The sequence below is a fragment of the Ciconia boyciana genome, chromosome 33, assembly GCF_034638445.1.
Source record: "Ciconia boyciana chromosome 33, ASM3463844v1, whole genome shotgun sequence".
NCBI classification, from domain to species: domain Eukaryota; kingdom Metazoa; phylum Chordata; class Aves; order Ciconiiformes; family Ciconiidae; genus Ciconia; species Ciconia boyciana.
In genome coordinates, this window is record NC_132966.1 from 255,414 (window position 1) to 281,554 (window position 26,141).

Here is a 26,141-nt window from a genome sequence, read left to right on the forward strand (position 1 = left end):
GAGGGGACGGCGCCCTCATTAATATTCATGAGCCCAAAACCCACGTGACCTCTCCCACAAAGACTTGACCCAACCCAACTCCCACGGTGAACAGAGAAGCGGGACATTAATATTCATAGACTGGGCGTGGCCATGCATAAATGGGCGTGGCCACGCGCGGAGGAGGCGTGGCTTCCCAGGCAGCACTGCGAACACCCCCAGACCCGCGCTGCCCCACGGGGGGGATCTGCCCTCCCCCCCCCCCAATCCCCAATCCCCCGGGGGGGGCCGAGCCGCACCCCAGGACAGTGTCACCCCCCCAGGACAGTGTCACCCCCCCAGGGACCCCCCAAAAGGACCACAGCGCCCTGGAGGCTTCGCCTTTACTGGTGCAGCCACGAGTTAAAAGGGGGGACAGTAAAAGCGGGGTCAGAGGGAGGAGGCCATGATGCTGGAGACGCCTGCGGGAGAAGGAGGTGAGTGAGGGGGGGCCCCGGCCTGGGGGGGGTCTCCCCAGACTGGGAGGGGGGGTCTCCCCGGCCCCCGACACCCACTGTCGAAGTCGATCTTCTCCACGATGTTCTTGGGCTTGATGCTCTCCTCCTGGTTGCAGATGAAGATCCGCCCGGGCTCCGGCTCCGTCCAGCCGTACTTGCTCATCCAGACCTTCAGCTGAGCCTCTGGGGGGCAGGGGGGGAGATGGGGGGGAGATGGGGGGGCTTCGGGGGCTTCAGCCCCTCCCTACCCCCTCCTGTCACCCCCTTACCTGAGAGGTCCCCCAACATCTCGGCCAGCAGCCAGCGGTCGATGTGCTGGTAGGTGATCCCCACCACGTGGCAGATGACTGTGGAAGGAGACCCCAGGTCAGCCGCCCCCAGGTCAGCCGCCAGGGCCCCCCCCAGGACCCCCCCAAACCCCCTCACATTTCCTCACGGAGTCCTCGAAGCCGGTGATCCCATCCAGCAGCTCCATGTTCTCATCCAGAGCTTGCTGCGGAAGGGGGGGGGGGGCTGGATAACGAGCGCTGGGGAGCACCCCAACTCCTCCCAGATGTGGGGTGTCCCCCCGAGTTTGGGGGGGCCCCGCCCCCAGGCAGGACTCACCCAGAAGGACTGGAAGTGGCAGGTCTCCAGCAGCTCCCCCAGGTAGAGAATCTGCCTGATGGGCCTCTCCTCCTGCTGGGGCCGGGGGGTCAAGGAAATGTGGGGAGAGGAGCCCGGAGCCACCCCCCGCAGCCGCTCCCCCAAACCAAGCCCCCCCAGATCCCTAAATTGGGGTGCCCTGGTCAACAGGCAGGCGATGAGGGGTCCCGCGGGGCAAAGCCTCCACGTCTCACCCCACCGGAGGGGGGCTGGGGACGGACTGGGGGTGGGAGGGGGGCAGGGGCGGTCCCCAAAGCCCCCCGCCCCCCTCGGCGGGGCGGATACGTGGGCCTGGTCGATCATGCACTTGCAGAGGGTGAAGTCCGTGTGCGGGAGGTTGGTCAGGGCCTTCAGCAGGATCTGGGCCGTGACGGTGGTCTGGAAGAAGGCGGGGTTGAACTGGTACCTGGGGGGAGAGCGGGGGCGTTGGGGAGGGGGGACAGGACGGGACAGGCCGGGGCGTGGGCCCCCCCCCGCCCCCCCCGGCCCCGCTCACAGCTTCAGCACGGCCAGGTTGGCCTCCAGGTCGTAGGCGTTCTCCTTGGCCTGCGTCTCCACGTAGCGCTCCAGCGTGGCCAGGTTCTCGGGGTTGTACCTGCGGGGAAGGGGGGGCCAAACCCCACCGGGAACCCCCCCGCCCCGTCACCGCTCCGCGGGCCACCCTGCGCACGGTACCGAGCCCCGCCGCCCCCGGCACCCCGCTCCCGGGGACCCTCAGCGCTGCCGGGCCCCGCTCCCCATCAACTCGCCCCCTCCCCGCCATCACCGGCCCATGAAGCGCCCCCTCCCGGTCCATGCCCCCCCCGCCGGTCCCGGGCGATGACCCCCCCGCCGGTCCCGGGCGATGCCCCCCCCGAGCTCCCCCCCGCCGGTACCGGTCGATGCCCCGCAGCAGTTTGCCCACGTTAGCCCGCATCTGCTCGAAAAGCGCCATGACTCGCGGCGCTGCCGGAACCGGAAGAGCGATACCGGGCTCTGGCGGGCGAGGCAACTTCCGCTTCCGGCGCGGGCGCTCGCCGGGCATGACGGGACGGTGGAGGAGACGACGCGGGAGCGTGAAGGAGGGGCGCGCAGGCGCAGAAAGCGGGAGAGCCCGGAGCGGGGGGAGGCGGAGGCAGCTTATACCCCCTGGCCCCGCCCACATATACAGGCCACGCCCACAGAGCTGGGCCCCGCCCACAGAGCCGGGCCCCGCCCACAGCGGCCCTTCCCAGTGCAGGCAACGTGGTCTGGGCCTGGTCGGACTGGGCCAAACTGGGGGTGGAGGAGGCTCATACTGGGATGGACTGGGCCAAACTGGGGCCACCGTTAGGCCAAACCACACCCACACCGGGGGGATCAATGTGGGGGGTCATACTGGGAGGGACTGGGCCAAATGGGGTCAGACTGGGGGGCACTGGGACACAGTGGGGTGCGCTGGGAATTGGGGGTGGATGGGCCACACTGGGGCCAAACCGGGCTCTTATGGGGGATACTGGGGACAAACGGGGACGCTGGGCTCGTACTGGGGACAAACGGGGGACACTGGGCTCGTACTGGGATCCAGTGGGGGACACTGGGCTCATACTGGGATCAAATGGGGGACGCTGGGCTCATACTGGGATCCAATGGGGGACGCTGGGCTCGTACTGGGGACAAACGGGGGACGCTGGGCTCGTACTGGGGACAAACTGGGGACACTGGGCTCGTACTGGGATCCAATGGGGGACGCTGGGCTCGTACTGGGATCAAACAGGGGATGCTGGGCTCATACTGGGATCCAATGGGGTACACTGGGTTCATACTGGGATCCAGTGGGGGACACTGAGCTCGTACTGGGATCCAATGGGGGATGCCGGGCTCGTACTGGGATCAAACAGGGGACACTGGGCTCGTACTGGGATCCAATGGGGGACGCTGGGCTCGTACTGGGATCAAACAGGGGACACTGGGCTCATACTGGGATCCAGTGGGGGACGCTGGGCTCGTACTGGGCACAAACGGGGGACGCCGGGCTCGTACTGGGCTGAACTGGGCCCAGACTGGGCGGGCACGCTGCGCCGAAGCCGGTGCCCCCGCCACCCCGAAACCGGGGGTGGGGCAGGGCCCGGATGCCCGCTCCCCGGTGGGCCGTGCCTCAGTTTCCCCTTCCGCCGCGGCGCCGTGGGGGGGGGGGCGCCACCTCCCGCCGCTGGGCCTGGCTCGGGGGTGCGGCGGGCGGGGGCTGGGCCATGGACCCCCGGCACCTCCACATCTCCGCCCGCGACCCCCGGGAGGACTTCGAGGTCCTGCAGCGCCTGGGCGGCGGCACCTACGGGGAGGTCTATAAGGTGACGGGGACCCCCCCAAAATGGCCCGGGGTGGGGGGGGTGACCCCCCGGGCCCTGGGGTGCCCCCCTCCGCCCGGGCGCCGGGGCTGGCGGGGAGGGGGGTGGCGAGAGGGGCCCCCTGCTCCCCCAGCGCTCCCGGTTCCCCCCCAGTGCTCCCAGTTTCCCCCCCGCTGCTCCCAGTTCCCCACCCCGGTCCTTCCTGCCGGTACCCGCGGCCCCGGGGGACCCCCCCCTGCCGCCGCTACCGGAGGCGTGAGGCCCTGGTACATCCGGCAGCGGGGGCACTGGGAGGGACTGGGAAGTACTGGGAGGCACTGGGAGGTGCTGGGAGGTGCTGGGAAGTACTGGGAAGGAGGCACTGGGAAGTACTGGGAGGCACTGGGAGGTGCTGGGAAGTACTGGGAAGGAGGCACTGGGAAGTACTGGGAGGCACTGGGAGGTGCTGGGAAGTACAGGGAGGCACTGGGAAGTACTGGGAAGTACTGGGAAGGAGGTACTGGGAGGCACTGGGAGGCACTGGGAGGTGCTGGGAGGTGCTGGGAAGTACTGGGAAGGAGGCACTGGGAAGCACTGGGAGGCACTGGGAGGTGCTGGGAGGTGCTGGGAAGTACTGGGAAGGAGGCACTGGGAAGTACTGGGAGGCACTGGGAGGTGCTGGGAGGTGCTGGGAAGTACTGGGAAGGAGGCACTGGGAAGCACTGGGAGGCACTGGGAGGTGCTGGGAGGTGCTGGGAAGTACTGGGAAGGAGGCACTGGGAAGCACTGGGAGGCACTGGGAGGCACTGGGAGGTACTGGGAGGTGCTGGGAAGTACTGGGAAGGAGGCACTGGGAAGTACTGGGAGGCACTGGGAGGTGCTGGGAAATACTGGGAAGGAGGCACTGGGAAGCACTGGGAGGCACTGGGAGGTGCTGGGAAATACTGGGAAGGAGGCACTGGGAAGTACTGGGAGGCACTGGGAGGCACTGGGAGCACTGGGAGGCCCTGACCCCTGTCCCCCCCAGGCCCGCAGCAAAGCCACGGGCGAGCTGGCCGCCATCAAGGTTGTCAAGATGGAGGCAGGTGAGGGGGGACCCCCCCGGCGGGGACCCGAGACCCCTGAGATCCCCAGTACCCCACGTACCCCCCGGGGACCCCCCAATACCCCCTGGGGGCCCTGAATACCCCCCAGTACCCCAGGTACCCCCCGGGGACCCCCCAATCCCCCAGGTACCCCCCGGGGACCCCCCAATCCCCCCTGACACCCCCCCAACACCCCTTATTACCCCTCAGTACCCCCGGGACCCTTTAACACCCCCAATGCCCCTGACCCCCTCTCCGAACCCCTCGCACCCCCAGAAACCCCGGGACCCCTTAGCACCCCCCAGTGCCCCCCGACCCCTGGCTACCCCAGGACCCCTAAATCCCCCTGGCCCTTCGTGGGGATGCTCCGGGACCCCCAGGACGCCCCAAAACCCCTTGGGACCCCCCGGGATGCCCTGGGACCCCCCCCAAAACCCCTTTGCACCCCTGAGACCCCCCAGGACCCCCCAAAACCCCTTGGGATGCTCCGGGACCCCCAGGACCCCTCAAATACCCCTTGGGACCCCTGGGACCCCCTAGGATGCCCCAAAACCCCTTGGGACCCCTGGGATGCTCCGGGACCTCCCAGGACCCCCCAAAGCCCCTTGGGACCCCCTGGGACCCCCTAGGATGCCCCAAAACCCCTTGGGACCCCCGGGATGCCCTGGAACCCCCAGGACCCCCAAAACCCCTTGGGACCCCCAAGATGCCCTGGGACCCCCCAAAACCCCTTTGCACCCCCTGAGGCCCCCCCAGGACCCCCCAAAACCACTTGGGACCCTTGGGATGCTCCAGGACCCCCAGGACCCCCAAATACCCCTTGGGACCCCTGGGACCCCCTAGGATGCCCCAAAACCCCTTGGGACCCCGGGATCCCCCGGGATGCCCTGGAACCCCCGGGACCCCCCAAAACCCTTGGGACCCCCGGGATGCCCTGGAACCCCCAGGACCCCCAAAACCCCTTGGGACCCCCAAGATGCCCTGGGACCCCCCAAAACCCCTTTGCACGCCCTGAGACCCCCCAGGACCCCCAAAAACCCCTTGGGACCCCTGGGATGCTCCGGGACCTCCCAGGACCCCCAAAGCCCCTTGGGACCCCCTGGGACCCCCTAGGATGCCCCAAAACCCCTTGGGACCCCGGGATCCCCCGGGATGCCCTGGAACCCCCAGGACCTCCCCAAAACCCCTTGGGACCCCCGGGATGCCCCCAAAACCCCTTTGCACCCCCTGAGACCCCCCAGGACCCCCCAAAACCCCTTGGGACCCTTGGGATGCTCCAGGACCCCCAGGACCCCCAAAGCCCCTTGGGACCCCTGGGATGCTCTGGGCCCCCAGCACCCCCAAGTACCCCTTGGGACCCCTGGGATGCCCTGGGACCCCCCGGGACCCCCCTGCCCCAGCACCCCCCAAGGACCCCTTGGGACCCCTGGCCCCCCGGGACCCCGGGTGCCCCTCCGCCCCCGCAAGCCTCTGCCCCCAGACGACGACCGGGCCACGCTGCAGCAGGAGATCCTGATGGTCCGGTCCTGCCAGCACCCCAACATCATCGCCTACTTCGGCAGCTACAGCTGGTGAGGGGCCCCCAGCCCCGGACCCCGAATCGCCCTGAAAGCCCCCAGCCCCCGAATCCCCTGAACCCCCGAATCCTCCCGAACCCCCCAAATCCCCCCAGCCCCGAATCCCCTGAAACCCCTGAATCCTCCTGAAACCCCCAAATCCCCTCAGCCCCAAACCCCTGAAACCCCCGAATCCCCCAACCCCCCAGCCTCCCAAAATCCCCCTGAAACCCCCGAATCCCCCAAATCCTCCCGAAACCCCCCAAAGACCCCCAACCCTCCCCAAATCCCCTGAAACCCCGAATCCTCCCGAACCCCCAAATCCCCCAGCCCCGAATCCCCTGAAACCCCGAATCCTCCCGAACCCCCCAAATCCCCCAGCCCCCGAATCCCCTGAAACCCCCGAATCCCCCAAATCCTCCCAAAACCCCCAAAGACCCCCAACCCTCCCCAAACCCCTGAACCCCCGAATCCCCTGAAACCCCTGAATCCTCCTGAAACCCCCAAATCCCCTCAGCCCCCAAACCCCTGAAACCCCCGAATCCCCCAAACCCCGAATCCCCTGAAACCCCCGAATCGTCCCGAACACCTCCAAATCCCCCAGCCCCGAATCCCCTGAAACCCCCGAATTCCCCAAATCCTCCCGAAACCCCCCAAAGACCCCCAACCCTCCCCAAACCCCTGAAACCCCGAATCCCCCAAATCCTCCCGAACCCCCAAATCCCCCAGCCCCAGAATCCTGAAACCCCCGAATCCCCCAAACCCCCAAATCCCCTGAAACCCCCGAATCCTTCCGAATCCCCCCAGCCCCAAACCCCCTGAAACCCCCGAATCCCCCAAATCCTCCCGAACCCCCAAATCCTCCCAGCCCCGAATCCCCTGAAACCCCCGAATTCCCCAAATCCTCCCGAAACCCCCAAAGACCCCCAACCCTCCCCAAACCCCTGAAACCCCCGAATCCCCCCAAACCCCAAATCCACCTGAACTCCCCCGAATCCTCCCGAACCCCCAAATCCCCTCAGCCCCCAAACCCTCTGAAACCCCGAATCCCCCAACCCCCAAATCCCCCTGAAACCCCCCGAATCCCCAAATCCTCCCGAAACCCCCCAAAGACCCCCAACCCTCCCCAAACCCCTGAACCCCCGAATCCCCCAAACCCCAAATCCCCCTGAAACCCCCGAATCCTCCCGAAACCCCCAAATCCCCCCAGCCCCCAAACCCTCTGAAACCCCGAATCCCCCAAATCCCCCCAACCCCAAATCGCCCTGAAACCCCCAAATCCCCCAACCCCCAGCCTCCCGAAATCCCCCAAATCCTCCCGAAACCCCCCAAATCCCCCAAATCCCCTGAAACTCCCCAGATCCCCCAACCCCCCAGCCCCAAATCCCCCTGAAACCCCCAAATCCCCCAAACCCCCAAATCACCCCAAATCCCCCAAATGCCCCCAACCCCCAACCCCCAAATCCCCCCAACCCCCCAGCCCCCAAATCCCCCAAATCCCCCAAATCCCCCTGAAACTCCCCGAATCCCCCAAATCCCCCAACCCCCAAATCCCCTGAAACCCCCAAATCCCCCAAACCCCCAACCCCCCAAATGCTCCCAACCCCCAAACCCCCCAAATCCCCCCAACCCCCAGCCCCCCAAATCCCCCAAACCCTCCAATTCCCCCAAACCCCATCAATCCCTCCCTCCACCCCCCACTGCCCCCGCCCCCCGACACCCCCCCGTGTATCTCTGGTGCCCCCAACTCCCCCCGGACCCCCAAACCCCCCCCCGCGCCCCGTTAACCCCTTCCCCCCCGCGCAGGTGCAACAAGCTGTGGATCTGCATGGAGCTGTGCGGGGGGGGGGCTCTGCCGGGCATCTACCACGGTGCGGGGGAAACTGAGGCACGGGGGGGGCCGGGAGTTCGGGCCCTCCGCTTTTGGGCTGGGACCCCCCGATTTTGGGGTTCCCCCATTCTTGGGGGGGGGGGTGCTCCGGATGCTGAGCCCCTCTCCCCGCAGTGACGGGACCCCTCTCGGAGCCGCAGATCGCTTACGTCTGCAGGGAGACCCTGGAGGTGAGTGACCCCCGCGTCCCCCGGACCCCCGGACCCCGAGGCCCCCGGGCCCCCAGGGCCCCCCACTCCCAGGGGTGACCCCCATCCTCATCCTCGCAGGGGCTGTCCTACCTGCACTCCCAGGGCAAGATCCACCGGGACATCAAGGTAGGGGGGCAAGGGGGGACACACGCTGGGGGGGGACACACACTGGGGGGGACACACACTGGGGGGACACACTGGGGGGGACACACTGGGGGGCGGGGTCCCGCTGACCCCATCCCGTCGCTGCAGGGAGCCAACATCCTCATCAACGACAGCGGGGAGGTGAAGCTGGGTGAGTGCTGGGGGCAAGGCGGGCTGGGGAAGTGGGGGCTGCAGAGGGCAACGGGGAACTGGGGGGCTATGGGGGCTGTGGGGCTATGGGGGCAACGGGGAATTGGGGGCTATGGGGGCAGTGGGAAATTGGGGGCTATGGGGGCTGGGGGGCCATGGGAGGCCGGGAGCAATGGGGAGGCAACGAGGAATTGGGGGCTGCTATGGGGGCTGGGGGCTATGGGGCAGCGGGGAATTGGGGGCTATGGGGGCTGGGGGCTATAAGTCAGCGGGGAATTGGGGGCTATGGGGGCTGGGGGCTATGGGGCAGTGGGAAATTGGGGGCTATGGGGCTGGGGGCCATGGGAGGCCGGGAGCAATGGGGAGGCAACGAGGAATTGGGGGGCTATGGGGGCTGGGGGCTATGGGGGCAACGGGAAGTGGGGGGCTATGGGGGCTGGGGGCTATGGGGGGCAATGGGGAACTGGGGGCTATGGGGGCTGGGAGCAATGGAGAGGCAACGAGGAATTGGGGGCTATGGGGCTGGGGGCTATGGGGGCAGCGGGGAATTGGGGGGCTATGGGGGCTGGGGGGCTATGGGGGGCAACGGGGAAGTGGGGGGCTATGGGGGCTGGGAGCAATGGGGAGGCAACGAGGAATTGGGGGCTATGGGGGCTATGGGGGCAACGGGGAATTGGGGGCTATGGGGGCAACGGGGAACTGGGGGGCTATGGGGGCAATGGGGAACTGGGGGTAAAGGGGGCCGGGGCTGCCAGGGGCAGCTTTGGGGGGGCCCGTGGATGCCCGGGGCAGCACTGGGGTGAGGGGGGGCTGCCTGGGCCCTCTTCCCTTTGGGGGCTGGGTGCCGGGGGGGGGGGTCTGCGGGCCCCCCATCCCTCACGCCCCCCCCTCCAGCCGACTTCGGGATCGCGGCGCAGATCAGCGCGACCTTCGCCCGGCGCATGTCCTTCATCGGCACCCCGTACTGGTGAGGGGGCTCGGGGGGGCTGGGGGGGGTCGGACCCGCGCTGCCCCCCTCTGTGCCCCCCCCAGGATGGCCCCCGAGGTGGCGGCGGTGGAGCTGAAGGGGGGGTACAACGAGCTCTGCGACGTCTGGTCGGTGGGCATCACCGCCGTCGAGCTGGCCGAGCTGCAGCCCCCCATGTTCGACGTGCACCCCCTGCGGTGAGCGGGGCCCCCCCCCGCCCCCCCCAGCACCCACGGGTGGGGAGGGGTCCCCCTGACCCCCCCCTGCCCCCAGCACCCACGGGTGGGGAGGGGTCCCTCTGACCCCCCGCCCCCCAGCACCCACGGGTGGGGAGGGGTCCCCCTGACCCCCCCGCCCCCAGCACCCACGGGTGGGGAGGGTGTCCCCTGACCCCCACCCCCCAGCACCCACGGGTGGGGAGGGGTCCCCTGACCCCCCACCCCCCAGCACCCACGGGTGGGGAGGGGTCCCCCTGACCCCCCGCCCCCAGGGTGCTGTTCCTGATGTCCAAGAGCGGGTACCAGCCCCCCAAGCTGAAGGACAAGGCCAAGTGGTGAGTGGGGGGCTGCGGGCGGCGGGACCCCCCCCGCACCCCCCCCGCGGGGCGGGGACCCCGGCCCTCACCGTGTCCCCCCCAGGTCCCCCCTTCCACAACTTCGTCAAGGTGACGCTGACCAAGAACCCCAAGAAACGGCCCAGCGCCGCCAAGATGCTCAGCGTGAGCCCCCGGGGACCCCGCACCGAGCCCCCCGTCCCTGTCCCGTCCCTGTCCCCATCCTCATCCTCAGCCCTGTCCCCAGCCTTGTCCCCGTCCCCTCCCTGTCCCCGTGCCATCCCTGTCCCTGTCCCCATCCTGTCCCCATCCCTCTCCCCGCGTCCCCAGCCCCAGCCCTCCTCATCCTCACCCCATCCCCTTGTCCCCATCCTCGTCCCCTGTCCCCATCCCCACATCCCCCGTCCCCTGTCCTTGTCCCCTGTCCCTGTCCCCATGCCCTGCCCCCTCCCCATCCCCTGTCCCCCGTCCCCATCCCCACATACCGTCCCCTCTCCTCATCCCCTGTCCCCTGTCCCTGTCCCCACGTCCCCTGTTCCTGTCCCCGTCCCCGTCCCCGTCCCCATCCCCTGTCCCCCATCCCCATCCCATGTGCCCGTCCCTGTCCCTGTCCCCGTCCCCGTCCCCGTCCCTGTCCCTGTCCCGGTCCCCATGTCCCCTGTCGCTGTCCCCTGTCCCCTTCCCCACGTCCCCTGTCCCTGTCCCTACGTCCCCTGTCCCCTGTCCCTGTCCCCCGTCCCCATCCCCCGTCCCTGTCCCTCATCCCCATCCCCTGTCCCCCGTTGTCCCCTGTCCCTGTCCCCGTCCCCTGTCCCCATCCCCTGTCCCCCATCCCCATCCCCTGTCCCTGTCCCTGTCCCTGTCCCCATGTCCCTGTCCCTGTCCCCATCCCTGTCCCCGTCCCTGTCCCTGTCCCTGTCCCTCGTCCCCATCCCTGTCCCCTGTCCCTGTCCCCGTCCCTGTCCCCATCCCCATCCCCTGTCCCCTGTCCCTGTCCCCGTCCCCATGTCCCTGTCCCGTCCCCATCCCTGTCCCCGTCCCTGTCCCTGTCCCCGTCCCTGTCCCCATCCCCCGTCCCCCGTCCCCTGTCCCCGTCCCCTGTCCCTGTCCCTCTCCCTCGTCCCCATCCCCTGTCCCCTGTCCCCCGTCCCCGTCCCCTGTCCCTCGTCCCCATCCCCTGTCCCCATCCCCTGTCCCCCGTCCCCGTCCCCTGTCCCTCGTCCCCATCCCCTGTCCCCCTCCCTGTCCCCCGTCCCCGTCCCCTGTCCCCGTCCCCACGTCCCCTGTCCCCTGTCGCCGTCCCCCAGCACCAGTTCGTGGCCCAGCCGGGGCTGAGCCGGACCCTCACCCTGGAGCTGCTGGAAAAGCTCCGGGACCCCGAGCGGCTCCTGGGGGGCTGCGACCCCGAGGAGGAGGAGCCCGAGGTGGGCCCGGGGCCACTGGGGGCAGAAGGACTGGGACGGACTGGGAGCACTGGGGGGCACTGGGACATGGGACTAGGGGGGACGAGGCGGGGCGCTGGGGGGAACTGGAAGTGCTGGGAGGGACGGGGGGACGCTGGGGACATTGGGGGCTGGGGAGCTGGGGTTGACTGGGGGCACTGGGAGCACTGGGTGTCTTAGAAGGACTGGACTGGGGGGCACTGGGAAGGACTGGGGTCACTGGGAGGCACTGGGGGCACTGGGGTCACTGGGAGGCACTGGGGGGCACTGGGAGGCACTGGGAGGCACTGGGGTCACTGGGAGGCACTATGAGGCACTGGGGGGCACTGGGGGCACTGAGGGGCACTGGGAAGGACTGGGGTCACTGGGGACACTGGGGGCACTGGGGGCACTGGGAGGCACTGGGAGGCACTGGGGGCACTGGGGGCACTGGGAAGGACTGGGGTCACTGGGGGCACTGGGGGCACTGGGGGCACTGAGGGGCACTGGGAGGCACTGGGGGCACTGGGGGCACTGGGAAGGACTGGGGTCACTGGGAGGCACTGGGGGCACTGGGGGGCACTGGGGGCACTGAGGGTCACTGGGAGGCACTGGGGGCACTGGGGGCACTGGGGGCACTGGGAGGCACTGGGGGCACTGGGGGGCACTGGGGGCACTGGGAAGGCACTGGGGTCACTGGGAGGCACTGGGGGCACTGGGGGGCACTGGGGGCACTGAGGGGCACTGGGGGCACTGGGGGCACTGGGGGCACTGAGGGGCACTGGGGGGCACTGGGGGCACTGGGGGCACTGGGGGCACTGGGGGCACTGAGGGGCACTGGGAGGCACTGGGGGCACTGGGGGCACTGGGGGCACTGGGGGCACTGGGGGCACTGGGGGCACTGGGGGCACTGGGAAGGACTGGGGTCACTGGGAGGCACTGGGGGCACTCGGGGGCACTGGGGGGCACTGGGAGGCACTGGGCGCACTGGGCCCCGTCACCCCTCGGTCTCGCAGCTGCCCCCCGTGCCCCGCCGGATCCACTCCACCCACCGCCCCCCCCCCGCCGGCCGCTGCGACCCCGGCCCCCACCGTGAGTGTCCCCCCCCGGGACCCCAAACTGTCCCCGAGGGAGTCCCCCCGTGTCCCCACACCCCCTGTGACCCCACATCCCCCGTGCCCCCCACGTCCCCTGTGTCCCCATGTCCCCTATCCCTGCGCCCCCACGTCCCTTGTGCCCCCATCCTCTGTCCCCCATCCCTGTCCCCCCCGTCCCCCACCCTTGTCCCCCATGTCCCCCGTGCCCCTCACCTCCCCCGTGTCCCCTATCCCTGCGCCCCCACGCCCCTTGTGCCCCCCACATCCCCTGTACCCCCACGTCCCCCATCCCCATGCCCTCATGTCCCCCGTGTCCCCCGTGTCCCCTGTGCCCCCTGTCCCCCCTCATGTCCCCGTGCCGTCACCCTGTCCCCGCAGTGCATCACCTCAGGGGGCCCGGGCTGGCGGAAGGAGGGCGACCCGCAGCGCACCCGGTATGTGGGACCCCCACCCGCATTGGGGGCTGGGGGCTCTGGAGCAGTTGGGGGTCCCTGAGGGTGCTGGGGTGCTGGGGGGACGCTGGAAGGGTTGGGGTCCCTGGGGAGCCTGGGGGACCCTGGAAGGGTTGGGGGTCCCTGGGGGTGCTGGGGGAGCCCTGGAAGGGTTGGGGGTCCCTGGGGTGCTGAGGGAGCCCTGGAAGGGTTGGGGGTCCCTGGGGAGCCTGGGGGACCCTGGAAGGGTTGGGGTCCCTGGGGGTGCTGGGGGAGCCCTGGAAGGGTTGGGGGTCCCTGGGGAGCCCGGGGTGCTGGGGGGACCCTGGAAGGGTTGGGGTCCCTGGGGGTGCTGGGGGGGACCCTGGAAGGGTTGGGGGTCCATGGGGAGCCTGGGGGGGACCCTGGAAGGGTTGGGGGTCCCTGGGGGTGCTGGGGGGAGCCCTGGAAGGGTTGGGGGTCCCTGGGGAGCCTGGGGGTGCTGGGGGCCCCTGGAAGGGGTGGGGTCCCTGGGGGTGCTGGGGGAGCCCTGGAAGGGTTGGGGGTCCCTGGGGGTGCTGGGGGGGACCCTGGAAGGGTTGGGGGTCCCTGGGGAGCCCGGGGGTGCTGGGGGACCCTGGAAGGGGTGGGGGTCCCTGGGGTGCTGGGGGAGCCCTGGAAGGGTTGGGGGTCCCTGGGGAGCCTGGGGGAGCCCTGGAAGGGTTGGGGTCCCTGGGGGTGCTGGGGGGGACCCTGGAAGGGTTGGGGGTCCCTGGGGAGCCCGGGGTGCTGGGGGACCCTGGAAGGGGTGGGGTCCCTGGGGGTGCTGGGGGAGCCCTGGAAGGGTTGGGGGTCCCTGGGGAGCCTGGGGAGCCCTGGAAGGGTTGGGGTCCCTGGGGTGCTGGGGGGGGACCCTGGAAGGGTTGGGGTCCCTGGGGAGCCCGGGGTGCTGGGGGGACCCTGGAAGGGTTGGGGGTCCCTGGGGTTGCTGGGGGAGCCCTGGAAGGGTTGGGGGTCCCTGGGGTGCTGGGGGGGACCCTGGAAGGGTTGGGGTCCCTGGGGAGCCCGGGGGTGCTGGGGGACCCTGGAAGGGGTGGGGTCCCTGGGGGTGCTGGGGGAGCCCTGGAAGGGTTGGGGTCCCTGGGGTGCTGGGGGGACCCTGGAAGGGTTGGGGTCCCTGGGGGTGCTGGGGGGAGCCCTGGAAGGGTTGGGGGTCCCTGGGGAGCCCGGGGGTGCTGGGGGGGACCCTGGAAGGGGTGGGGGTCCCTGGGGGTGCTGGGGGAGCCCTGGAAGGGTTGGGGTCCCTGGGGAGCCTGGGGGAGCCCTGGAAGGGTTGGGGTCCCTGGGGGTGCTGGGGGGACCCTGGAAGGGTTGGGGGTCCCTGGGGGTGCTGAGGGAGCCCTGGAAGGGTTGGGGTCCCTGGGGAGCTCGGGGTGCTGGGGGGCCCCTGGAAGGGTTGGGGGTCCCTGGGGTTGCTGGGGGAGCCCTGGAAGGGTTGGGGGTCCCTGGGGAGCAGCGGTGGGGTGGGGGACTCCTGGGGAGCCCTGGGGTGCTGGGGGGCCCTGGGGAGCCAGGGGGAATGAGGGGGCTGGAGGTCCCTGGGGGGGCACGAAGGGGTTTTGGGGGCGCTGGGGTCTTCTGGGGGCCTCGGTCCTCCTGGGGGCTGGGGGGTCCCCTGTTTGCAGCCCCCTCTCCCCCAGGTGTCCTCGGCAAAGCCCGGCTGCGGCAGGAGAGTGGGGGTCCGAGGGCAGCGCACGGTGAGCGGGGACCGGGGGACACGGGGACTGGGGGGGACACGGGGACTGGGGGGGACACGGGGACCGGGGACACGGGGACTGGGGGGACATGGGGACCGGGGACACGGGGACCGGGGACGACACGGGGACCGGGGGACGACACGGGGACTGGGGGGGACACGGGGACTGGGAGGACACGGGGACCGGGGGACACGGGGACTGGGGGGACATGGGGACCGGGGGATGACACGGGGACTGGGGGGGGACATGGGGACCGGTGGGGGACACGGGGACCGGGGGACACGGGGACTGGGGGGACACGGGGACCGGGGGACACGGGGACTGGGGGGACATGGGGACCGGTGGGGGACACGGGGACCGGGGGACACGGGGACTGGGGGGACACGGGGACCGGGGGACACGGGGACTGGGGGGGGACATGGGGACCGGTGGGGGACACGGGGACCGGGGGACACGGGGACAGGCGGGGGACATGGGGACCGGGGGACACGGGGGGGACATCGGATCGGGTGGGGACACACAGAGGGGACCCAGGGAGGGACAGACAGGGGACGGGGAGGGCCACGGCCTCACGCCCGGCTGCTCGCAGGGACGACACCTCCGATGACGATGACGACTACGATGACGTCGACATGTGGGTGACACCCATGTCCCCCCCAACATCACCCTGTCCCCCCGGTCCCCTCCCCAGGGACACCGCCCTGTCTCCTGGACATCGTCCCCACCGAGCAGGGTGGGGGTCCCCCGTGCCCCCCGCGTCCCCCCCGTATCCCCTTGTCTCACCCACCTCCTCTCCCCCCCCCAGACCCAGCCGCGGTGACCCCCACAGGTACCGTCCCGTGTCCCCAACCCTGACCCCCCCCAAATTGGGGACCCCCTAAGTTGGGGACCCCCAAGTCAGGGACCCCCTGCCCCCCCCACGCTGCGCTCTCTCCCCAGTGCCACGCTGCCCGTCGATGTGCCCCCCCCGCTGCCCCCAAGGTGAGCACCCCCTCCCCACAGCGGCCATGCCCTGGGGGGACCCCGACACCGGCTGTCCCCAACCTTGGGACCCTCAGGGTGGGGCTGGGGGTTCCCAGTCCCAAATGGGGGGGGACACACACGACACCAGTCCCAAACTGGGGTCCTCATCCCAGCTGCACCGTGCTGGGGACCCCCCCCAGCCCCCCAACTTGTGCCCCCATCTGACCCCTTGCTCCCCCATCCCCTGTCCCCCCGTGTCCCCCCCTCCCCGGCAGCCCAAGTTCCGGACGGGCTCGGCCGAGGCCCCCCCCGAAGACCCCCGCCCGCGGTCCCGGGGACCCCTCCTGGAGCAGCCCCCCCCGGCCCTGGTGCGCTGCGCCAGTGGCCCTGGGGGGGGGCTCGGGCCCCCGGCCCCCCCCGGGGGGGGGCCCCTGGCTGCCAGCTCAGGTAGGACGGGGACATGGCGGGGGGGACATGGGGGGCATGGAGGGGACGCTGGGGACATGGGACATCCCGTGCCCCCCCCCCGACCCCGCTGTCCCCCCCCAGACCCTGTGCTCTGGTCGGGGCACTGCAGCGAGGACCCCCCTGCTGCCCCCAAGACAGAGAAGATCCGGAGAGCGGTGAGCCCCCCATCACCCCGTGTCCTGTGTGTCCCCCCTTGTCACCCCGCTGCCCCTGACCCCCGTGACCTCTCTGTCCCCCCCTCCAGGTCCCTGCGGACAATGGGGGGGCTGCCCCAAGGCCACACGTGAGTGCCGGGATGGGGGGGCCGGGGGGGGGTACCCCAATACCTGCCCCCCCTCACCCCCCCACCCCCCAGGAGGGCTCCCTCTTCCGGAAGGTGTTTGATGGGTGTCCCCTGCACGTGACGGCCACCACCACCTGGACGCACCCCGGCACCCAGGGTGGGCGTGGGGGGCGAGGGGGGCACTGGGGCGCATTGGGGACAGCAGGGACATGGGGTGCGGTAGGGACGTCGGGGGGACATTGGGGACACAGGGTGGGGGCATTGGGGACATTGGGGACAAGGGATGGGGACATTGGGGGTGCCTTGGGGACATTGAGGGGCACTGGGGACAAGGGATGGGGACACTGGGGTGCATTGGGACACGGGGGGCATGGGGGACATTGAGGGACATTGGGGACAAGGGATGGGGACATTGGAGGGACATTGGGGACAAGGGATGGGGACATTGGGGGTGCACTGGGGACAAAGGATGGGGACATTGGGGGGCATTGGGGACAAGGGATGGGGACATCGGGGTGCATTGGGGTCATCGGGGGGCATTGGGGACATTGGGGACAGGGGATGGGGACATTGGGGACACTGGGGGTGCCTTGGGACATTGGGGGGGCATTGGGGTCATCGGGGGGCATTGGGGACATTGGGGACAGGGGATGGGGACATTGGGGACACTGGGGTGCCTTGGGACATTGGGGGGGCATTGGGGTCATCGGGGGGCATTGGGGACATTGGGGACAGGGGATGGGGACATTGGGGACACTGGGGGTGCCTTGGGGACATTGGGGGGGCATTGGGGGTGCACTAGGGCCATTGGGGACATCGGGGGGTGCACTGGGGACATGGGATGGGGTCCCCGGGGACATCGGGGTGGCGGGAGGATGGGGGGGCCGCGGCCCCTGACCCCGTGTCCCCCCCAGACCCCCACCTCATCCTGGGAGCCGAGGAGGGGATCTTCACCCTCAACCAGAGCGAGCCCGAGGCCACGCTGGAGCTGGTGGGTCTGGGGGGGCCGGGGGGGCCGGGGGGCCCTGGGGGGCCTGGGGGGGGCCTGGGGGTCCCGGGGGTCCCGGCCCCTGACACCCCCCCAGCTCTACCACAGCCGCACCTCCTGGCTCTACTCCATCGGCAACGTCCTCATGTCCGTCTCGGGTGAGCGTGGGGGTTTTGGGGGCTGGGGGGGGCGGGGGCTGGGGACCCCCAGACCCTGGCTGACCCCCCGGCCCCCAGGGAAGACCCCCCAGCTCTACTCCCACAGCCTGCTGGGGCTCTACGAGCAGAGCAAGAGGGAGCAGCGCCCGGGGGTGCACATCTCCCCCCACCGCCTGCTGCCCAGGTACGGGGGACCCCAGACCCCCAAATCCTGAAGCCCAGATACAGGGGGACCCCAGACCCCCAAATCCTGCTGCTTGGGTACGGGGGGACCCCCAACCCTGCTGCCCAGGTACGGGGGACCCCAGACCCCCAAATCCTGCTGCTCGGGTACGGGGGACCCCAGACCCCAAATCCTGAAGCCCAGATATGGGGACCCCAGACCCCAAATCCTGCTGCCCGGGTACAGGGGACCCCAGACCCCAAATCCTGAAGCCCAGGTACAGGGGACCCCAGACCCCAAATCCTGCTGCTCAGTGCAGGGGACCCCCAGACCCCCAACCCTGCTGCCCAGGTACGGGGGACCCCAGACCCCCAAATCCTGCTGCTCGGGTACGGGGGACCCCCAGACCCCCAACCCTGCTGCCCAGGTACAGGGACCCCAGACCCCCAAACCCTGCTGCCCAGTGCAGGGGACCCCAGACCCCCAAATCCTGCTGCTTGGGTATGGGGGGACCCCCAGACCCCCAACCCTGCTGCCCGGGTACAGGGGACCCCAGACCCCCAAATCCTGAAGCCCAGGTACGGGGGACCCCAGACCCCCAAATCCTGAAGCCCAGGTACAGGGGGACCCCAGACCCCCAAATCCTGTTGCTTGGGTATGGGGGACCCCCAGACCCCCAAATCCTGCTGCTCGGAGTGCAGGGGACCCCAGCCCCCAACCCTGCTGCCCGGTAACAGGGACCCCCGTCGCCCCCCACCTGGACATCGGGACCCCCCAGCCCCAGGCTGAGCCTGGGGGACACGCAGGGTGCCGGCTGGGGGGGCTGGGGGGGACACCCCGGGCTCCGGCTGCACCCCAGGGGACCCCATCCCGTGTGTCCCCCCCCAGGAAGAACGTCACCTCCACCAAGATCCCCGACACCAAGGGCTGCCGGACCTGCTGCGTGGGTGCGTGGGGGGCCGGGGGGCCGGGGGGGGGACAGCGGGGGGCCGGGGGTGTGACGGGGTCCCCCGTGTCCCCAGCCAGGAACGGGCAGACGGGGTGTCACTACCTGTGCGGGGCGCTGGACGCCGGCGTGGTGCTGCTGCAGTGGTACCAGCCCCTCCAGAAGTTCATGTTGGTCAAGGTGGGGACCCCGGCCCCCCCGGCCCCCGGCCCCCGGCCCCAACAGCCCCAGAGCCCTGTCCCCGTCCCCAGCGCCCCCCGTGCTGGGCTCCTGTGTCCCCGTGTCCCCTTGGTGGGTCCCTGGGCCCCCAGGCACCCGTGTCCCCGTGGCAAGTCTCCACACCTCTGCGTCCCCATGTCCCCGTGTCCCCACATCTCCACGGTGGGTCCCCGTGTCCCCATGGTGGGTCCCCAGTGTCCCCGTGGTGGTTCCCTGTGTCCCCACATCCCCACGGTGGGTCCCTGTGCCCCACATCCCCATGGCGTGTCCCCGTGCCCCCACGTCCCCACGGTGGGTCCCCGTGTCCCCCCGTCCCCACGGCGTGTCCCCGTGTCCCCGTGCCCCCACGTCCCCACAGTGGGTCCCCATGTCCCCACGGTGGGTCACCGTGCCCCCACGTCCCCATGGCGTGTCCCCGTGTCCCCGTGCCCCCACATCCCACGGCGTGTCCCCGTGTCCCCGTGCCCCCACATCCCCATGGCGTGTCCCCGTGTCCCCACGGTGTGTTCCCGTGTCCCCGTGCCCCCACGTCCCCACAGTGGGTCCCCATGTCCCCACGGTGGGTCCCCGTGTCCCCATGGTGGGTCCCCAATGTCCCCGTGGTGGTTCCCTGTGTCCCCACATCCCCGCGGTGGGTCCCCGTGCCCCCACGTCCCCATGGCGTGTCCCCGTGTCCCCGTGTCCCCACGTCCCACGGCGTGTCCCCGTGCCCCCACGTCCCCATGGCGTGTCCCCGTGTCCCCACGTCCCACCGCGTGTCCCCGTGTCCCCATGCCCCCACATCCCCACGGCGTGTCCCCGTGTCCCCATGTCCCACGGCGTGTCCCCGTGTCCCCGTGCCCCCACATCCCCGCGGCGTGTCCCTGTGTCCCCACGTCCCACGGCGTGTCCCCGTGTCCCCGTGCCCCCACATCCCCATGGCGTGTCCCCGTGTCCCCACGGTGTGTTCCCGTGTCCCCGTGTCCCCGTGCCCCCACGTCCCCACAGTGGGTCCCCATGTCCCCACGGTGGGTCCCCGTGTCCCCATGGTGGGTCCCCAGTGTCCCCGTGGTGGTTCCCTGTGTCCCCACATCCCCGCGGTGGGTCCCCGTGCCCCCACGTCCCCATGGCGTGTCCCCGTGTCCCCGTGTCCCCACGTCCCACGGCGTGTCCCCGTGTCCCCGTGCCCCCGTGCCCCCACATCCCCACGGCGTGTCCCCGTGTCCCCACGTCCCACGGCGTGTCCCGTGTCCCCGTGCCCCCACATCCCCGCGGCGTGTCCCTGTGTCCCCACGTCCCACGGCGTGTCCCCGTGTCCCCGTGCCCCCGTGCCCCCACATCCCCATGGCGTGTCCCCGTGTCCCCACGTCCCACGGCGTGTCCCCGTGTCCCCGTGCCCCCACATCCCCGCGGCGTGTCCCTGTGTCCCCACGTCCCACGGCGTGTCCCCGTGTCCCCGTGCCCCCACATCCCCATGGTGTCCCCCCATGTCCTCGTGTCCCCATGTCAGGTCCTCAGTGTCCCCGTGGTGGTCCCTATGCCCCCACATCCCCGCGGGCGTGTCCCCGTGTCCCCACGTCCCACGGTGTGTCCCCGTGTCCCCACATCCCCACGGCGTGTCCCCGTGTCCCCACGTCCCACGGCGTGTCCCCGTGTCCCCGTGCCCCCACATCCCCATGGCGTGTCCCCGTGTCCCCACGTCCCACGCCGTGTCCCCGTGTCCCCGTGCCCCCACATCCCCATGGCGTGTCCCCGTGTCCCCACGTCCCACGCCGTGTCCCCATGTCCCCACATCCCCACGGCGTGTCCCCGTGTCCCCATGTCCCACGGGCGTGTCCCCGTGCCCCCACGTCCCCACAGTGGGTCCCCATGTCCCCATGGTGGGTCCCCGTGTCCCCATGTCCCCATGGTGGGTCCCCGTGTCCCCATGTCCCCATGGTGGGTCCCTGTGTCCCCATGTCGGGTCCCCAGTGTCCCCATGGTGGTTCCCTGTGCCCCACATCCCCACGGCGTGTCCCCGTGTCCCCGTGCACCCACATCCCCATGGCGTGTCCCCGTGTCCCCACGTCCCACGGTGTGTCCCCGTGTCCCCACATCCCCACGGCGTGTCCCCGTGTCCCCGTGCCCCCACATCCCCATGGCGTGTCCCCGTGTCCCCACGTCCCACGCCGTGTCCCGATGTCCCCACATCCCCACGGCGTGTCCCCGTGTCCCCATGTCCCACGGCGTGTCCCCGTGCCCCCACGTCCCCACAGTGGGTCCCCATGTCCCCATGGTGGGTCCCCGTGTCCCCATGTCCCCATGGTGGGTCCCCGTGTCCCCATGTCCCCATGGTGGGTCCCTGTGTCCCCATGTCGGGTCCCCAGTGTCCCCATGGTGGTTCCCTGTGCCCCCACATCCCCACGGCGTGTCCCCGTGTCCCCGTGCCCCCACATCCCCATGGCGTGTCCCCGTGTCCCCACGTCCCACGGCGTGTCCCCACGTGTCCCCACATCCCCGTGGCGTGTCCCCGTGTCCCCACGTCCCACGGCGTGTCCCCACGTGTCCCCAGCACTTCGACTTCCCGCTGCCCTCGCCGCTGCGGGTCTTCGAGCTGCTGGTGACCCCCGGGGAGGAGTTCCCCAGCGTCTGCATCGGGGTCAGCCCGGGCCCCTCGCCCGCCCGCCCCGTCCTCTTCCACACCATCAACCTCAACTCCCTCACCTCCTGGTTCGCCCACGCCGACGCCGGTGAGCGGGGCCGGGGGCCTGGGGGGCCTGGGGGCCTGGGCCGTTGGGGGTCCTGTGCGCTGGCTGGGCAGCCTGGGGGAGTTGGGGTCCCAGGGGATTTGGGGCACCTGTGCTCAGTTTGGGGGTCCTGGGGGATTTGGGGTCTCTGGGGGTGTGGGGGATCTGGGCCGTTGGGGGTCCTGTGCGCTGGCTGGGCAGCCTGGGGGAGTTGGGGGATTTGGGGTCCCAGGGGATTTGGGGCACCTGTGCTCAGTTTGGGGTCCCGGGGGATTTGGGGCCCCTGTGCTCATTCCAGGGGTCCTGGGGATTTGGGGTCCCAGGGGATTTGGGGTCCCTGTGCTCAGTCTTGGGGTCCTGGGGGATTTGGGGGATCTGGGGATTTGGGGTCTCAGGGGCATTGGGGTCCTGTGCTCATTCTGGGGTCCTGGGGAATTCGGGGTCCCAGGGGATTTGGGGTCCCTGTGCTCAGTCTGGGGGTCCTGGGGATTTGGGGTCTCTGGGGGTGCGGGGGATCTGGGCCGTTGGGGGTCCTGTGCGCTGGCTGGGCAGCCTGGGGAGTTGGGGATTTGGGGTCCCGGGGATTTGGGGTCCCAGGGGATTTGGGGCACCTGTGCTCAGTTTGGGGTCCCGGGGGATTTGGGGCCCCTGTGCTCATTCCAGGGGTCCTGGGGGATTTGGGGTCCCAGGGGGATTTGGGGTCCCTGTGCTCAGTCTTGGGGTCCTGGGGGATTTGGGGGATCTGGGGGATTTGGGGTCTCAGGGGCATTGGGGTCCTGTGCTCATTCTGGGGTCCTGGGGAATTCAGGGGTCCCAGGGGATTTGGGGTCCCTGTGCTCAGTCTGGGGGTCCTGGGGGATTTGGGGGTCTCTGGGGGTGCGGGGGATCTGGGCCGTTGGGGGTCCTGTGCGCTGGCTGGGCAGCCTGGGGGAGTTGGGGGATTTGGGGTCCCAGGGGATTTGGGGCACCTGTGCTCAGTTTGGGGTCCCGGGGGATTTGGGGCCCCTGTGCTCATTCCAGGGGTCCTGGGGGATTTGGGGTCCCAGGGGATTTGGGGTCCCTGTGCTCAGTCTTGGGGTCCTGGGGGATTTGGGGGATCTGGGGGATTTGGGGTCTCAGGGGCATTGGGGTCCTGTGCTCATTCTGGGGTCCTGGGGAATTCGGGGTCCCAGGGGGATTTGGGGTCCCTGTGCTCAGTCTGGGAGTCCTGGGGATTTGGGGGATTTGGGGATTTGGGGTCTCAGGGGCATTGGGGGTCCTGTGCTCACTCTGGGGTCCTGGGGAATTCGGGGGTCTCAGGGGGTGTGGGGGATCTGGGCCGTTGGGGTCCTGTGCGCTGGCTGGGCAGCCTGGGGAGTTGGGGTCCCAGGGGATTTGGGGCACCTGTGCTCAGTTTGGGGTCCTGGGGGATTTGGGGTCTCAGGGCATTGGGGGTCCTGTGCTCACTCTGGGGTCCTGGGGAATTCGGGGTCCCAGGGGATTTGGGGTCCCTGTGCTCAGTCTGGGGTCCTGGGGGATTTGGGGTCTCAGGGGCATTGGGGGTCCTGTGCTCATTCTGGGGTCCTGGGGAATTTGGGGTCTCAGGGGGATTTGGGGGATCTGGGCCGTTGGGGGTCCTGTGCGCTGGCTGAGCAGCCTGGGGGAGTTGGGGTCCCGGGGGGATTTGGGGGGACCTGGGGATTCGGAGTCCTGTCCCCAGCCTGGGGGTCCCTGGGATGATTTGGGGTCCCTGGGGGATTGGGGAGTCCCCACCCCAGTTGAGGGGAGGCGGGGGGTCCTGTCCCCAGCCTGGGGGTCCCTGGGGGTCCCGAATTCCGCCTGGAAGGGTCCGTCTGCAGCCGGGGGGCCAGGGGCCTGGGAGGATTTGGGGGGTCCCTCACCCGGGTTGGGGGTGGGGTCCCCCTCACCGCCCCCCCGCAGAGCCCTCCTGCCCCGGCCCCGTGCAGGTGACGCAGCTGGACAGCGAGACCGTGCTGGTCCTGCTGGAGCGTGAGTCCGTCCGTCTGTCCGTCCATCCACGCCTTCAGGCGTCCATCTGTCCGCCCGTCCATCTGTCCATCATCCCCCCACCCGCCCGTCCGTCCATCTGTCCATCCGTCCGCCCGCCCACCCATCTGCCTGTCCATCCATCTGCGCCTTCAGGCGTCCGTCTGTCCCTCTGTCCGCCTCCCCGTCCATCCATCTGCCCGTCCACCCGTCCGTCTGTCTGTCCACCCACCCGCCCACCCGTCCAGCCATCCGTGCATCATCCCCCCACCCGTCCGTCCGTCCGTTTGTCCGTCATCCCCCCGCCCACCCGTCCGTCCGTCCGTCATCCCCCCACCCGTCCGTCCGTCCGTCATCCCCCCACCCGTCCGTCCGTCCGTCCGTCCGTCATCCCCCCGCCCACCCGTCCGTCCGTCCATCATCCCCCACCCGTCCGTCCGTCCGTCCGTCCATCATCCCCCACCCGTCCGTCCGTCCGTCCGTCATCCCCCCGCCCGTCCGTCCGTCCGTCCGTCCGTCATCCCCCACCCGTCCGTCCGTCCGTCCGTCATCCCCACCCGTCCGTCCGTCCGTTTGTCCGTCATCCCCCCGCCCACCCGTCCGTCCGTCCGTCATCCCCGTCCGTCCGTCCGTCATCACCGTCCGTCCGTCCGTCATCCCCCACCCGTCCGTCCGTCCGTTTGTCATCCCCCCGCCCACCCGTCCGTCCGTCCATCATCCCCCCACCCGTCCGTCCGTCCATCCGTCCATCATCCCCCCACCCGTCCGTCCGTCCGTCCGTCCGTCCCCGGGGCAGGGCGGGGCTGGGGGCCCGGTGCCCGCGGAGGCCCGGGGTCCCGGCGGGGGCTGACGCGTCCCCCCAGGGAGCGTGAGGCTGGTGACGCTGCAGGGAGCCCCCGCCCGCGGGCCGCTGGCCCCCCACATCCCCTTCGACGTGGCCGTGGAGGCCGTGGGTGGGTGGGGGAAAGGGGCGGGGGGCAAGTGGGGGGCAGGGGGTCCTGGGGGGCAATGGGGGTGCTGGGGGAACTGGGGGGCAGGGGGTGCTGGGGGGAATGGGGGTGCTGGGGGAAATGGGGGTATGGAGGGTGCTGGGGGGAAATGGGGGCAGGGGGTGATGGGGGGAAATGGGGGGCAGGAGGGTGATGGGGGGCAAATGGGGGGGGGGCAGGAGGGTCCTGGGGGGAATGGGGGTGCTGGGGGAAATGGGGTCAGGAGGGTGCTGGGGGGAAATGGAGGGGCAGGGGGTGACGGGGGAAATGGGGGGCAGGGGCTGATGGGGGAATGGGGGTGCTGGGGGAAATGGGGGTATGGAGGGTGCTGGGGGGGAAATGGAGGGGCAGGGGGGTGATGGGGGGAAATGGGGGGCAGGAGGGTCCTGGGGGAATGGGGTGCTGGGGGAAATGGGGGGCAGGAGGGTCCTGGGGGGGAATGGGGGGGCAGGGGGTGATGGGGGGAAATGGGGGGCAGGAGGGTCCTGGGGGGAATGGGGGTGCTGGGGAAATGGGGGTCTGGAGGGTGCTGGGGGGGAAATGGAGGGGGCAGGGGGTGACGGGGGGAAATGGGGGAGCAGGAGGGTGATGGGGGGAAATGGGGGGTCAGGGGGTCCTGGGGGGAATGGGGTGCTGGCAGAAATGGGGGGCAGGGGGTGCTGGGGGAACTGGGGGATCAGGAGGGTGCTGGGGGAAATGGGGGCTCAGGGGGTGCTGGGGGTGCTGGGGGATGCAGGGGTGCCCAGCTCTGACCCCCCAGCACTGGTCCGCGGCTGCGTCCAGGCCTTCTGGCGCCATGGGGTGCAGGTGCGGCAGGTGGGGTCTGCCCAGGTGAGCCCCCATAACCCCCATAACCCCCAGCCCCCATAACCCTCCCAGCCCCCCATAACCCCTCATAGCTCCCCATAACCCCCCATAACTCCCCCCAGCCCCCATAACCCCCACAGCCCCCCATAACCCCTCATAGCTCCCCATAACCCATCATAGCCCCCCATAACCCCCAGCCCCCCATAACCTCCCATAGCCCCCCATAACCCCTGATAGCTCCCCATAACCCCCCAGCCCCCCACCCCCCCAGCCCCCATAACCCCTCATAGCCCCCACGCCTGGGGCCCCAAACCCCGGGGACCCCCATCCCCAGGGGACACCCCCCAGCCCCACTCCCCCCAGCTGATCGAGGAGCTGCGGGACCAGCGCTGGACCTTCCGCCTGCTCAGCTCCCACAGGTACAAACTGGGGGGGCCCGGGGGGGCCTGGGGAGTCCAGGGGGGCACCCCCCCCTCCCTGACCCCCCCATCTCCTCCCCCCCCAGCACCCTGGTCCTGGAGACGCGCCCCGCCGACGAGGCCAACGCTTACAGCAACCTCTACATCCAGGCGTGACCCCCCCCGGAATGGGGGGGGGACCCCCACGGGGCGGGGGGGGACCCCCACGGGGCTGGGGGGGCCCCACCAGCCTGGGGGGGGGGCAGGGAGGCTGAGCTGGCCCCCCAGCCAGACCAGCCCCCCTGGGTGGGCTGTGCCCCCCCCCAGCACCTCCCTTCTCTTGCTGACAGTTGTAATTATTTGCACCCCCCCAAAAAAAAACCTGACGAGCCCCCGAATCGCTGTGTTGGGGGGGGGCAAGAAGGAGGCAGGGGGCAGCG

General features: G+C 70.5%; 2 protein-coding genes across 2 annotated transcripts; one reads left to right on the top strand and one right to left on the bottom strand.

Annotated features, from left to right (window-relative positions):
• Positions 1-348: 348 nt before the first annotated feature.
• On the bottom strand, positions 349-2,155 carry EIF3K (eukaryotic translation initiation factor 3 subunit K). Its single transcript, XM_072848770.1, has 8 exons — positions 1,997-2,155; positions 1,618-1,716; positions 1,407-1,527; positions 1,083-1,157; positions 903-969; positions 746-823; positions 534-659; positions 349-440 (listed from the first exon to the last, which is right to left on the bottom strand). Exons 1-8 carry the CDS (start codon positions 2,143-2,145, stop codon positions 409-411), a joined length of 747 nt encoding a protein of 248 aa, XP_072704871.1. The 5' UTR covers positions 2,146-2,155; the 3' UTR covers positions 349-408.
• A 1,155-nt stretch (positions 2,156-3,310) lies between these two features.
• On the top strand, positions 3,311-25,878 carry MAP4K1 (mitogen-activated protein kinase kinase kinase kinase 1). Its single transcript, XM_072848718.1, is given in 33 exon segments — positions 3,311-3,430; positions 4,434-4,491; positions 5,972-6,062; positions 7,854-7,918; positions 8,053-8,108; positions 8,208-8,255; positions 8,382-8,424; positions 9,318-9,390; positions 9,456-9,587; positions 9,881-9,957; positions 10,029-10,108; positions 11,251-11,367; positions 12,381-12,456; positions 12,840-12,895; positions 14,572-14,628; positions 15,177-15,262; positions 15,434-15,457; positions 15,568-15,609; positions 16,034-16,038; positions 16,141-16,214; positions 16,304-16,342; positions 16,415-16,499; positions 17,257-17,333; positions 17,428-17,488; positions 17,567-17,672; positions 18,540-18,598; positions 18,674-18,777; positions 21,347-21,524; positions 23,442-23,510; positions 24,371-24,460; positions 25,257-25,327; positions 25,667-25,722; positions 25,809-25,878. Coding segments are annotated over 33 exon segments (2,424 nt in total). The 5' UTR covers positions 3,311-3,331.
• The last annotated feature ends 263 nt before the right edge of the window (positions 25,879-26,141 follow it).